Here is a 14,061-nt window from a genome sequence, read left to right as displayed (position 1 = left end):
GGGTAGTCGGTCGGGTCTCCCCGGGGCAAAACCGCAGCAAGCGGTCATCCTGGGTTCCTAGGACCGCGCAGCACACACGAGATCACCCCACGTTTGCACACCTTTCCCCTAGATGCTGCGGACCAGGCGCCGCGCAGGCGCAGTGTCCGCGGGAGCCAGCCCCGCCCCTCCCCTCGCGCGCCGCGCAGGCGCAGTGTCCGCGGGAGCCAGCCCCGCCCCTCCCCTCGCGCGCCGCGCAGGCGCAGTGTCCGCGGGAGCCAGCCCCGCCCCTCCCCTCGTGCGCCGCGCAGGCGCAGTGTCCGCAGGAGTCAGCCCCGCTCTTCCCCTCGCGCGCCGCGCAGGCGCAGTGTCCGGCGCCAGCCCCGCCCCTCCGCGCCGCGCCGACGACGCGGTGACGTCACGGCAGAGTTGCCATGGCGGCGCTGGACAGCCTGGCGTCGGCGCTGGAGTCGTACCGGGGTCGGGACCGCCTGGTGAGGCTGGGGCGGAGCGGGGCTGGAGTCCTGGAGTTAAGCTGAGGCCGCCAGGGGGCAGGGGCGCTCAGGATCCTCCATCGTGCTAAGCCCCGACCCGGTCCCCCGGCGTTGGACACATAGGTGGTTCCCGACAACCCAGCCTGGCTGCACTTTGACCTACCACCCAGATCTCCGTGTTTGACATTTCGGATCTGATCAGGCCACCGAAGTTAGTTTCTGGGTTGTCCTGGACTCTCTATGACTGGGATTTGAACTAAGGGGCGCCCTACCGCCTAGCTACACCCCTAACCCAAGTTAATCTCAGTTTCCCAAGTACTGGGATTGGAGGAGTGCGCCACCGCGCCCAGTGGCCCAATGTCTCGGACACTTTTCTTTTTTCTCTTTCTCTTTTATTTTGTTTTATTTATATTTTGAGGGGATGGAACCCAGGAGCATTCTACCTCCAAGCTACACCCCCAGCCCTATTTTTTTATTTATTATTTTGAAACAGGGTCTCACAGAGTTGCAAAGGGCCTCAGTAGTTGAGGCTTCTGCGAACCCCGGGTCCTCCTGACTCAGCCTCCTGAATGCTTGGGTTACAAGCGTGCACCACCTTGCCCCGTCTCTCTCTCTCTCTCTTTTGGTACTGGGGATTGCACCCAGGGGATTTTACCTCTAAGTGACACTGCCAGCCCTCTGTATATTTCATTAAGTTGCTGAGGGCCTCTCTATGTTGCTGAGGCTGGCCTAGAACCTGTGATTCTCGTGTCTCAACCTCCCAAGTACTGGAACTATAGGCATGGCCACTGCTCCCCAGAGTCCTGGACAATATCTTATCCTCCCCCCCCCTGTACTGGGGATGGAGCTCAGGGGCATTTTACCTCCAAGTGACACCCCCAGCCCTATTTTTTATTCTTTATTTTGAAATAAGATCTCACTGAGTTGCAAAGGGCCTCACTAAGGAGCTGAGGCTGGCTTCAAACCTGCGTGATCCTCCTGTCTCAGCATTCCGTAAAATGGGATTACAAGCCTGTGCCACCACGCCAGCTTTAGACAATGTCTTATGATGGCTATAAAGGACGGCACAGGGCTCCTCCTGTGGCTCGACATGTAGGTCCTGGCCATAACTCCTCTAGCTGGGGATTTAGGTTGTTTCTGCTTCCAGCCCAGTCCCCTGTAGTAGGGGATTTAGATTGCTCCTGCAAGCCGGGCGTGGTGGCGCACGCTGGTCATCCCAGCATCCGGGAGGCTGAGACCGGAGGATCGCGGTTCAAGGACAGCCTCGGCTACTTAGTGAGGCCCTCTGCAACTCAGTGAGAACATGTTTAAAAATAAAGAATAAAAAATAGGGCTAGGGGTGAAGCTCCAGGTAGAATGCCCCTGGGTTCCATCCCCAGTACTGCAAAAAAAAAAAAAAAAAAAAAAAGATTGTCCCTGCCCATTCAGCCTGGTTGCACATTTACTATCAGCCTGTTCCCGTGTGTGGACGTTAGTGTGTGTGACTGGGCCACTGTAGTTGGTCCTTGGCTTACTGTAGGCAGTCTCATGGGGGTTGGGGATGGCCGCAGGGCTCCCTGTCTAGACATTTAGGTTCCGATCACATTCCCTCTACTTGGGCATTGAGGCCGTAAATACCCAGGTCCCTCAGGGTGGCCTCTTAGATCGTGCCTACCAGTCCCTCAAAGGTGACACAGGTTGTGGAAGCAAATCCTCTGTGGTTGTGTCCAGGTTTGCACACCCCTCCTAAGTTGGACATTTCAAGTGCTGCGTTTTGCCCTTGCAGCTGGTCTGGACAGTATATATAAGCCTACAGGGACCAGCAGTTTCTGAAAAATAGATGAAATAATAAAAGATACAGTGGCCTGATGTAGTTCATGACATTTCAGTCACTTATCATTTGTGTGTGTGTGTGGTACTGGGGATGAACCCGGGGGCCTTTTACCTCTGAGCTATTTATTACCCCAAGCCTTATTTTTTATTCTTTTTTTTTTTTTTTTGGTGGTACCAGGGAAGGAACCCAGGGGCTTTCTTCCTCCGGGCTATACTCCCAGACCTATTTTATACTTTATTTGGAAACAGGGTCTCACTGAGTTACTGAGAGCCTCACTCAGTAGCTGAGGCTGGCTTCGAACCTGTGTGATCCTCCTGTCTCAGCCTCCCAAGTGCTGGGATTACAAGCCTGCGCCACACGCCTGGCTCACTCACCTAGTGCTCAGGTTTCTTCTCCACTGCAGTAATTCAAACAAATTATTGTTTCATTCACTGGGTTGAGGCTGGACCACCAGCTCCCAGCCTTGCAGCTCAGCTGAGAACTCTGGTCCAGCCCGGTAGTTGCAAACAAATATATATTTTTTCCCTTGGTATTGATGGTTGAATCCAGGGGCACTCTACCTCTGAGCTATACCTCCAGCCCTACTTCTTTATTTTATTTATTTATTTATTTAGTGGTACTGGGGTTCCTGGAAACCCTTCTACCTCTGGGCTACACTCCCAGACCCATTTTTATATTTTTATTTGGAAACAGTCTCTTTTTTTTTTTTTTTTTTTTTGCGGATCTGGGATGGAACCCAGAGGCATTTGACCTCCGAGCTACACCCCCAGCCCTATTTTTTATTCTTTATTTTGAAACAGGGTCTCACTGAGTTGCAGAGGCCTCGCTGAGTCGCTGAGGCCGGCCGCGAGCCCGGACCCTCCAGTCTTGGCCCTAAGTACTGATGTTCGCTCCACCAGCCTGGCCTTCCCTCGCCAGCCCAAGGTCTTGAAATGCTCTCACTGAGTTGCTGAGGCTGACCTCAAACCTGTGATCCTCCTGCCTCAGCCTCCTCCATACTGAGATTGCAGGCGTGCACCTCCTGCCCAGCCAGCAGACGTGTGTTTTACTTGTCCCTGGCCTGCCCCTCCCTCAGGCAGAGGGGGCCTGGTCTCCTTTGTCCCCGAAGGCTGTGCCTCTGTGTGCAGCACCCAAGTCCTGCTGGGCCCCACAGTGCGATTCTGCATTGGTCCCTGTAAAGCCTCCAGTTTTTGTTGGGAGCTGGCTTTCTCTTTCTTTCTTTCTTTCTTTCTTTCTTTCTTTCTTTCTTTCTTTCTTTCTTTCTTTCTTTCTTTCTTTCTTTCTTTTGCATTATTTTGCTTTGTGGTACCGGGGATTAATCCAGGCAGGGGGCATTCCACCTTGAGCTACATTCCCAGCTCTTTTTATGTTTTGTTTTGAAACAGCGCCTCGCTAGGTTGCCGAGGCCCACTGAGTAGCTGAGGCCGGCTTTGAACCTGCCATCCTCCCGTCTCACCCCCAGGTCCTGGGATGGCCTGGGAGCCGTCGATTCCGGGTCTGAGTTCGTCTTGCAGGGCCCGCGGCCGGGCAGGTTGATCCTGCTCAGTTTCGGAGCAGGTGGTATCGACTACTTCTGGTTTCTGCAGATCCGAACGCTGGGGTACTGCTGCCAGCTGGTCGGTGGGATCCTGGTCGAACGATGTCCTGCCAGGTCTGAAGTGGGGTCGCGCCTGCTGGTGGTGTCTGCCCAGCTCAGCCACTGCAGGACGGTCCTGAGACTCTTTGATGATCTGGCCATGTTTGTCTACACCAAGCAGTATGGCTTGGGGACAGAGGTAACGGGCTTGTGCGGTTGTAGGGACAGGGGTCTGGCCTTGGGGAGCTTGGGCTCTGCCTCTGTTGGGTTTTGCGGACGTGTGCCCCAAGCCTCCTCTTGGACGGTTTAGGATTTACTTTTCTGCCGCAGTACTAGTGATTGAACACAGGGGCACTCTACCTTTTTTTTGTGTGTGTGGTACTGGGGGTAGAACCCAGGGGCATTCTACCTCCAAGCTATACCCCCAACCCTATTTTTTATTCTTTTTTTTTTGTGGTACTGAGTGTGGAACCCAGGGGCTTTTCTACCTCCAGGCTACACTCCCAGACCTATTTTATACTTTATTTGGAAACAGGGTCTCACTAAGTTGCTGAGAGCCTCACTCAGTAGCTGAGGCTGGCTTCGAACCTGTGGGATTCTCCTGTCTCCGCCTCCCAAGCGCGGGGATGACAAGCGTGCACCACCACGCCTGGCCCTTTTTATTTTTTGAGACAGGGTCTCCCTGAGTTGCCCAAATTGGCCTCAGACTTGTGATCTTTTTTTTTTGGTGGTACTGGAAGCCCTTCTACCTCCGGGCTACATTCCCAGACCTATTTTATATTTTTGAAACAAGGTCTCTTATGCCAGCACAGCTGGCTTCGAACCTGCGTGATCCTCCTGTCTCTGCTTCCCAAGCGCGGGGATGACAAGCGTGCCCACCACGCCCGGCCAGACTTGTGATCTTACTGCCTCACCCTCCCCAATAGCTGGGATAACAGGTGTGCACCACCATACCCAGCTTACTGTTGTACCTGTTTTTATTTTGGAGGGGGTCCTGGGATAGAAACAGGGGCATTCTACCTCTGAGGTACACCCCAGCCCTATTTTTTATTCTTTATTTTGAAACAGGGTCTCACTGAGTTGCAAAGGACCTCACTAAGTAGCTGAGGCTGTCCGCAAACCACGATCCTCCTGTCTCAGCCTCCCGAATGCTGGGATGACAAGCGTGCGCCACCACGGCCGGCTTTGAAACAGTCTTGATAGGTCGATGAGGCTGTCTTTGAAGCTGTGATCCTCTGTCTCAGACTCCCAAGTACTGGGTTTACAAGCATGTACCACCACTCCGGCTCCATCTCGCCCTTTTAATTTATTTTTAATTTATTTTTTATTTTTTTGAAGATTTAAAGAAGTTTATTAAAAGATAGAAATACAGAGGATATGTACAGCTCCATACTAGATGGGCATGGAGGGGTGACTCGAGTGAGTACGCCAAAGGCTATTTTTTATTTTTAACAGGATCTCAGCAAGTTACCATGAACACTGGTCCTTGAACCGCCGATCTTGTTTTAGCCTCCCGGGCACTGGGATCCCAGGTGTGCCACGTATCTGGCTAATGTTTTTTAGACAGAGTCTGGTTAAATGGCCTAGGCTGGCCTTGAACTTAGGCTCACAGTCTCCTGCCTCAGTTTCCCAAGTTGCTGGGATGATCGGTGTGTACACCATATCTGGCTGGGCATGTGGGGTCTCTTAAGCTTCCCAGGGGATTCTTTTGCCCCACTGGTGGGGACCCAGGCTCATCTGGGAAGGGCAAGTGTGGACCCCAGCAGCTTGCCATCTCTGCAGCAGGGAGCCACGGGACAGCCTGCCGGCCCGGACATTCAAAGACTGGAAGACCCTGGGGTGGTCACAGCGCTGCAGTGGGCGGTGGGCAGGCTGACTGCAGGCCCCCCTCCTGTCCCGTAGGAAGAGGACATCTTTGTCCGCTGGATGTCTGTCCTGGGCAACATGGCCGACCAGCTGTACTACCCGTGTGAGCACATCGCCTGGGCCGCGGACGCCAAGGTCCTCCACGTGGACTCAGCCCGGTGGTGGGCGCTGAGCACGGCCCTCTGGGGCCTCTCCCTGCTCTTGGGGGTTGCCAGGTGAGTGTTGTGGCCCCAGGGCCCCAGGGCTACCGGGCTCAGTGCTCCATGCAGGCCCAAGGCCCAAGGTGTAGGATTCCGTCTCCTGGAGTTTTCTTCCCTTTTTTTGTGGTCTGAGGGCTATACTCCGGGCTACACTCCCAGACCTATTTTATACTTTGTTTGGAAACAGGGTCTCACTAAGTTGCCGAGAGCCTCGCTAAGTAGCTGAGGCTGGCTTCGAACCTGCGCGATCCTCCTGTCTCAGCCTCCCAAGCGCGGGGATTGCACGTGTGCACCACCAGGACCAGCTTTCTTCCTTCTTTTACAACTGGCTGTCTGTTTCATTTTTCTTTTTTGTGGTAGTTTTTTTTTTTTTTTTTGGTACTGGGGATTGGTCCCAGAGGTATTCTATCTTGGAGTTACACCTCTAGCCACCTTTTCTTTTTCTTTCTTCCTTCCTTCTTTCCTTCCTTCCTTCCTTCCTTCCTTCCTTCCTTCCTTCCTTTCTTTCTTCTTTCTTTCCTTTCTTTCCGGGTCTGGGGACGGAACCCAGGAACATTCAACCTCCGATCTACACCCTCTGCCCTATTTTTTATTCTTTTTAATTTGAATCAGGGTCTAAGCCAGGCATGGTGGCGCACACTTGTAATCCTTGAGCTTGGGAGGCTGAGACAGGTTCGAAGCCAGCCTTAGCTGGTTTAAGAGACCCTGTTTCCAAAAAAAAGAAACAGGGCCTCACTGAGTAGCAGAGGGCCTAAGCAGCTGAGGCTGTCCGTGATCCTCTGGTCTTAGCCTCCCAAATGCTGGGATTACAAGGGTGCGCCACCACGCCCGGCTCCTTTCTTTTGTTTTGAAACTGGGTCTCGCGAGGTTGCTGGGAGCCTCATTGAGCTGCAGAGGGCCTGCGGTCCTCCTGTCTCAGCCTCCCCAGCGCTGGGATTACAGGTTTGTGCCACCACGGCTTTTTTTTTCTTTTCAGTATTGGGCATTGAATCAGGGAGTTCAAATTTTTTTGAGCTACATGCCCAGCGTGGCTGCGTGGGGCCTGGCTCCTGCCTGCCTGGCCAGCGGTCCCCCGGTTGGCTTCAGGCCCCCATAAAGCCATCGGGTTCTGGAACTTAGCATCAACGGCTTCCTCTGGAATGCTTTCCTCTGCCAGCGTGTGGATTTCTGTTCAGAATCCCGTTCAGCTAGGTGCGGTGGTGCATGCCTCACTTGGGAGGCCGAGGCAGGAGGATAGTAAGTTTGAGGCCAGCCTGGGCCACTTAGTGAGACCCTATCTATCTCAAAATAAAAAATGAAAAGGGTGGGATGCAGCTCAGTGGTAGGATGCCCTGGGTTCAACCCCTAGAACCACATGTGCCAAAAAAACCCCCAAAGAACCTCACTTGAGAGAAGAGGTCTCCGTGCTTCGGTGGCCGAGGAGGCCTTTGAGGCCTTGCACGGGCGCCCTGGCCGGTGAAGGGAGGCAGGCCCGCCGGGCCCTGGGGCAGCGTCAGGCCCTGCTGACTCTCCAGTGAGATGCGGATGACCTGCTCCCCAAAGGCGATCAAAACCAGACCCACCCGAAGTAGACCCTCTCCCCCTGCCTTCGACCTCGCTGCTGTCGCCTCCGCTCTCCTGACCTTGAGGTCCCCTCAAGTCGCCCTGTCTGCCTGGGCGCCGTGGCTGGGCTCTGAACGTGCCTGGGGCTGCAGCTCCAAGCAGGGCAGCTGTGGGAGGGACGCGTCCAGGAGCAGCTAGGTTCTGAGGGTGTGCAGCCCCCCGCATCTCTGGTGGCCCGGTGTGTCCTGCAGGACCCCCCACGGCCCCGTGTGCCCCCCGCAGCCCCTCAGGCAGCCCCGTGTACCTCACACAGGTCATCTGCAGCCCCGTGTGCCCCCGCAGGTCGCAGGTCATCAGCAGCCCCGTGTGCCCCGCAGGTCATTGGCGGCCCGGTGTGCCCGCGCAGTCCCCCCCCCCCGCAGCCCCGTGTGCCCCGCAGGTCATCGGTGGCCCCGTGTGCCCGCGGCGCTGGCAGGGAGCCCTCATGGTCTGCGGTGTTGCAGGTCCCTGTGGATGGTGCTGAGGCTGAGGCAGAGGCTGCGGAGCCCCACGGCTGCCTTCACCAGGTAGATGCCTGGCCCTACCCGGGAGATAGCCAGCGAGGCCACCAGTGAGCAGCAGCAGCCCCGCGGGCTGTGTGTGTGTGTGTGCAAGCGTACGCACGTGTGCATGGGTGGGCTGAGCTTCCTCTCAGCCTCTAGACAGGAAGTATTTTTTTCTTTTCTGGTACTGGGGATTTAATCTGGCTCTGCCTTCAGTCCTTTTTTTTATTTTATTATTTTTTTCAGGTCTGGGGATGGAACCCAGGTCGACCTTTGAGTTACACCCCCAGCCCTATTTTTTCTTTTTGGTGGTACTGAGGCTAAGCTCCCAAACCTATTTTCTGTTTTATTTGGAAACAAGGTCTAAGTTGCTGAGAGCCTCACTAAGTAGCTGAGGCTGGCTTTGAACCTGTGCGATCCTCCTGTCTCAGCCTCCCAAGTGGGGGGGATGACAAGTGTGTGCCACCACGCCTGGCGTCTGCCCTATTTTTTATTCTTTATTTTGAAACCGGGTCTCACTGAGTTGCAGAGGGCCTAAGTAGTTGAGGCTGTCCGCGAACTGTGATCCTCCGGTCTCAGCCTCCCAAATGCTGGGATTACAAGCGTGCACTACCATGCCCTGCTTTATATTTTGAAACAGCGTTTTCTTAAGTTGCTGAGGCTGGCCTCAAACCTATGATCCTCCTGTTTCAGTCTCCCAAGTACTGGATTACAAGCATGTGCCACTGTGCCGGCTAGTAGTATCTGTGTGTGTCTGTGTGAGGTACTGGGGATTGAACCCAGGGGCATTCTACCTCTGAGTCATACCCCTAGCCCACTTTTTAAAACTTTCATCTTGAAACAAGGTGTCACTAAGTTGCTGAGTCTTGTGATCCTCCAGTCTCAGCCTCCCATATACTGGGATCACGGGAGTGCCCACCGCACCTGGCTCGTAGCATCTTTGGGAAGCGCGGCCTGCTGGAGCAAGGGCTTCAGTGTGGGCCGGGCCCTCAGGGCCGCACCCAGGGGGAGAGGACGGCTGCAGACAGCCCGTTCCCGAGGGCAGTGGACATTCCCTCGGTCATCCTGCAGGCAGCCCCTCCCCGCCTGTGTCTTACGGGACACACGGCACAGGTGTGGACTTGAGGGCTCCCCTGGGCGCGGCGGGTCCAGGGCCGTGCAAGGTCAGGCCAAAGGCTCACTCTTGCTCTGTGCCCACAGCCGGCTGCCCCGGAGCAAGCGGCGGGCCCTGGAGACGCGGATGCGGGCAGAGATGCTCACGCTGGGCAGCAACCTAGCCGACCTGGCCAACGCTGTACACTGGCTGCCCCCAGGCGTGCTGTGGGCAGGCCGCTTCCCGCCATGGCTGGTGGGCCTCATGGGCACGGTCTCCTCCCTGCTCAGCATCTACCAGGCAGCCCAGGCTGGGGCGCAGCCCAAAGCTGCTGGCCCTGACACCGCCTGAGGCGCAGGCGGACACAGCGACCCCACGGAAGGAGGGCCCCGGGCCGGGAGTGTCAGTGAGCAGCCCTGGCAGCAGGGAAGATGGATGGCCGGCGCAGAATGCCCCTCGGCCCCAGCCAGGGCTCAGTGGGGAAAGCTCTCCAGGCCCCTGGAGAAGACCCCAGGCCGGCGCCCTGCCCTGGCCGGCAGGAGAGGCGGCATGCGAGTGGGGTCTTGGGAAAGCTGGGATGAGAGTGGATTAAATACCTTGGTGCTGGTGTGGGCTCCGGTGTGAGTTGAGTTGATGACACCCTGGCTCCCATTGCCCAAGGCCGCAGGGCCGGCTCACTGGTCAGGAATCACAGGGCCTCAGCCCCCCTCCGGGATGCCGTTGGCCCCATAGCTCTTCTCCAGCTCTGAGCCCGTGGGCCTGTTCCTTGTCTGCTGGACCCTCGGCACGGGCCAGGCGCTCACAGGGGCCAGGGCCTCTTTTTTTGGGGGGGGGTTGGTACCAGGGATTGAACCAGGGCATTCTACCCAGAGCTTGGCTCCAAGCCCTGCTTTATGTTTTTTAGTGGCGGAGGCTGGCCTGGACCTGTGATCCTGTCGCAGCCTCCCAGGTACTGGGATGGCGGGTGTGTGTCTCCGTGCTCGCCTGGCCTTTGCAGGTACACCTCGCACCCAGCGCTGCTGATGCCACGGTGTTTCACGGGCTCCAAGCTGGGGCACCTGAAGGCAGTGGGCTCCTCTGGGAAGGGTGCGTGAGGCTGCGTGTGGCTTTGGGCAGCGTCTGGAGACCTCGCCAGCCGGGCAGATCCAACACAGCTGCCCTGTGCCCCGGAGCCCCACGTGTCTCCAGCCGCGTTACACGTTGCAAGGGAGATGCTGGCCGCCAGGACTGCTGGGGCCGCGCAGGGTGATGGGGGAGTGTAGCGGGGCCCCAGCCCTGGGCTGGGCTGTCTGCTCTCCTCTGGGTAGGGTCCTGAAACAGCGGGTGACCCACCTGGAGACTCAAGGGTGGCCAGTGAAGCCCCAGGGTGGCGCCCTACTAGTCACGGTGCCCAGAGTGTGTGAGGCAGGGTGGCCTTGGCTGCACGTGAAGCCAGGACACACAGGCTTCCAGAAAGTCCGCCCTCCCTCCGAGCCGTCGCGGGCTTTGCAGTTCTTGTTTTCCCTCCTGGGGATGGCACCCAGGGTCTCATGCACGGAGTCACCCCCAGCTTCTTTTTCTTTGTAGTACTGAGGATTGAACCTGGTGGCCTTTTACCTTCCAGGCTTTTTATTTTTTACTCTTTTGAGACACAGTCTTGTAGGTTGCTTAGTCTTGCTATGTTGCCGAGGCTGTTCTTGAACCTACGACCCTCCTGTCTCAGTCTCCCAAGTGCCACACACCTGGCCTCTTTCAAGTTTTATCAAAACATTCACATCCCAGCAAGCCTGCCCACCACGGCGTCCTGAACAGCCTTAGTAAGTTCAGCCGTGTGCCCGTTACCCACCCTGCTGCCCAGGCTTGGGGGCCGCCTTGCCACCTCCTGCCTGGTTCCGTGGTTCTCAACTTCTGGGGTTGGGACCCCCATGACCCTGCCAGTGACCAAGGACCTTCCTGTAGGACACACATGAATACCCCACCCCACGGGGCCTGCGGGTCAGCGGCACGGAGGAGGGCGAGGCAGGCCGGCGCCTGTGGCCTGGGGTTGGGCTGCAGTGGCCCTTCTCGATGGAGCAATCGCCCCCAGCACCACCGGCCTCTTCCCTGCACCCGTGTCCCCCGCGGCTGATGCCTGGCCGGGAGGTGGGCCCCCAGCCTCAAGAACAGCCACTCCTACGAACGCCATCTCGGACACCTTTATTGCTAGGATCTGGTCTTAATGTTCAGGTGGCTCCAAAACATCCCGAGGTGGAGACGCCACCAGAAAGACGGTCACCAGGTGGGCAGTCACGTCGCCCTCGGCCAAGCCCTCGTGCATGACCCCAGGCACAGGAACACTGCTTGGCTGCCAGCCCCCAGGAGTGACAGGGCGCCAGAGACATGCTGACAGGGCTGTCCTGTGAGCGGAGCGTGGCCGGGACCCCCGCCAGCCGCCTGGCAGGGCAGTGCTGGTGCCCGTGGAGTGGCCCCGCATGGCCGCCAGGGAGCCTCTGCACTTGTGGAGTTGCTGCCTGGGGTTGGCCAGGGCACGAGGCCTTGGGGTGTGAGGCTGGGACCACCCGGCAGAAGGGTCTGGAAACGTTCCCTTCTTGCCAAAGCGGGAATGTAAAGTCAGCTTTTCTAAAGTGCTCTGATAAATCTCAGTACAAAAATACAAAACACTGATTACCGACATGGCACAGAGCCCCGGGGTGGGGGCTCCCAGAGCAGGGGCAGAGCACTGCTACAGGAGGCCCAGGCGCCTCGGCCTTCAGTACCTGCGCCACGGGCTCCGCCCCGCTGAGCAGCTCCTGCCCCAGCGGAAGACGCCCCTGCACTGGGTCCCGGGCAACACTCCGGAAGTGGGCAGCCTGACGTGTAGGACAGGCTGGAAAGTGGATCTGACCACCAGGCCGGCCCTGGGTCCTCAGGAGCACCCTCAGCTCTGCCCCACCTGCAGGGAGCCATGGCTCAGAAGAGGACGACCACGATGGCCACCTGCCCACCCACCGGCACGGTCCCCGAGCATTCCTGTGTCCCTGCGGGACACCACCCAGGGTGGGGTGCCCATTTCCCCAGGGCCTGGGGTGCCTGAAGCTCGGCTCCTGTAGACACGCCGAGGGGGGCAAGCGAGTGTCCTCAGGAAGCTTGCAGGCGGGTTAGCCCCTTCAAGATGACCTGCAGACCACACAGCTGCCCCGGGTGCCCTGCCTGGCCTTGGCCCTGCTCTTGCTGGACTTGCTCTCCAGCCCGCTCTCCACAGCCAGTACGGGTCTCTGCTCTGCAAGGGGATTCTGACTGAACACACACCACTCCTTCGGATGCCCTGACGGACATCCCGGGAGCTGCGGGGCCTGACCAGGGCCAGCAGCTCCCAGACGCGGTCTGGCCTGTCCTCCGGCTCCCTGGGCAGCCCACCACCCCCTTGCTGCCAGAGAAACAGCTGGGAGTCCATCTCTCCCTTCCCACAGTGCACTATTGTTTAAAACAGCTGCTTGGCTTAGCTTGGGCTCAACCTTCAATGAAAAATTTTCTTTTGTATTATGTATAAAAACAAGAGGTTCAGGAAGTCAGGCGTCATTGCTAATCCTACAGAAAGAGCGGCGAGGCCACGCCAGGGCCGTGGGTGGGTGTGCTTGGCAGGGGCAGCTGGGTGGGCATGGTCACCTCTGTGGCGCCCGTAACACCTGGAGCCGCAGCTCGTCAGAAGAAGATGACATCTTCCTTGCCGGCTTCCTCGCTGACGGCCAGTGGCGTGCCCGGTAGGGGTGAGGGGCAGGGGGGCACGGGGGCGGCCCCTGCCTTGAGGGAGCCGGCCTCAGGTGGGACGTCAGCCCGGGCTGGACCCACGGCTGGAAAGCTGGGGTCTGGAAGAGAGAGAGGGACACGGGGTGTCAGAGGCCGCCAGGTGTGGCGGGACCCACTGCCCGGCCCCGGGCTCACCTGAGGCGGGCGCGGAGCTGTGGCTGCCCAGCAGGCTGGGGCTCAGCGCGCGGCGGCCCCGTGAGGCGGGCTCGTCCTTGCCCGCCAGCTTGCTGAGGAGCAGCTGCTGCTTCAGGTCAAAAGAGGCTGTGGGAGGCAAGGAGCCTGGCTCAGGCCTGCCCAGGTCCCCGTCCCAGGGTAGGTGGGGAGCAGGAGAAGCCCAGGCAATGCCTTTCCCACAACCCTCCTGCCTCAAGAACGTTCAGACCCCCTGGCTGTCCTGGGCATCACTGCCCAGCGGGGTGGGGCACCCAGGAGCTGGGGCTGGGGGCAAAGGCCCAGAGGCCCCCTGAGGACAAGCATGCCAGGCAGGGCCCTGTCTGATGCCCCCAGCCCTCCTCACCAGCTGAGGTCTACACTGGAAAAGGATGTGGGGACTGTTTTGTCATTTCAACTTTGCTTGAGACAACCTAGGCGCATTCCACCTCTTAGTGTACACCCGCTGTCCTATATTATTTTTTTTTGCGGGTCTGGGGATGGAACCCAGGGGCATTCTAGCTCCGAGCTACACCCCCTGCCCTGTTTTATATTCTTTTATTTTGAAACAGGGAGGCCTAAGTAGCTGGGGCTGTCCACGAACCTTGATCCTCCTGTCTCAGCCTCCCGAATGCTGGGATTACAAATTTACAAGCCTGTGCCTATTTTTTATTTTTATTTTTTATTTCTAAACAGGGTCTTGCTAAATTGCTGAGGTTGGCCTTGAACCTATAATCCTCCTGTCAGCTTCCCAAGCACTGGGATTAAGGCATGTGTTGCCACGCCCAGCTGGCTGCTAGCATCTTTTACCTGGAGAGTTACTGAACCCAGCAATCAGGTGTTGATGAGGCACTAGAATGTATCCAGCCCCAGTGTAGCACTCTGCCTGTCAGAGAGGCTGCTCTAATGACCTGTTTCCAATACTTACTTTGGTACTGGGGATGGAACTCATGGGTATTCTATCTCTGAGCTATACCCCCAGCCCTTCTTCTGAGACAGGGCCTGCGTTGCTGAGGCTGGCCTAGAACCTGCGATCCTCCT

The 14,061-nt window shown here is 57.5% G+C and overlaps 2 protein-coding genes across 2 annotated transcripts in view; one reads left to right on the top strand and one right to left on the bottom strand.

Moving 5' to 3' along the window:
* Positions 1 to 413: 413 nt before the first annotated feature.
* PEX11G (peroxisomal biogenesis factor 11 gamma) lies at positions 414 to 9,456 on the top strand (the record flags this gene model as incomplete). The annotated part of the gene is made up of 5 exons (XM_080715452.1): positions 414 to 473; positions 3,873 to 4,061; positions 5,765 to 5,943; positions 7,974 to 8,036; positions 9,213 to 9,456. 5 exons carry the CDS (start codon positions 414 to 416, stop codon positions 9,454 to 9,456), a joined length of 735 nt encoding a protein of 244 aa, XP_080571578.1.
* A 3,309-nt stretch (positions 9,457 to 12,765) lies between these two features.
* Positions 12,766 to 14,061, bottom strand: part of ARHGEF18 (Rho/Rac guanine nucleotide exchange factor 18) — a gene marked incomplete at both ends in the record, with an annotated part of 67,619 nt that continues 66,323 nt past the window's right edge. Inside the window, 2 exons of the mRNA XM_080715451.1 lie at positions 12,766 to 12,929; positions 13,006 to 13,131. Coding sequence (XP_080571577.1) covers positions 12,766 to 12,929; positions 13,006 to 13,131 — 290 coding nt within the window. The remainder of the gene's footprint in view (positions 12,930 to 13,005; positions 13,132 to 14,061) is intronic.

Source organism: Muscardinus avellanarius (assembly GCF_963383645.1).
Source record: "Muscardinus avellanarius genome assembly, chromosome: 18".
Taxonomy (NCBI): Eukaryota; Metazoa; Chordata; class Mammalia; order Rodentia; family Gliridae; genus Muscardinus; species Muscardinus avellanarius.
Note: the sequence above shows the minus strand (reverse complement) of the source record. Positions and strands in the feature narration are given on the sequence as shown.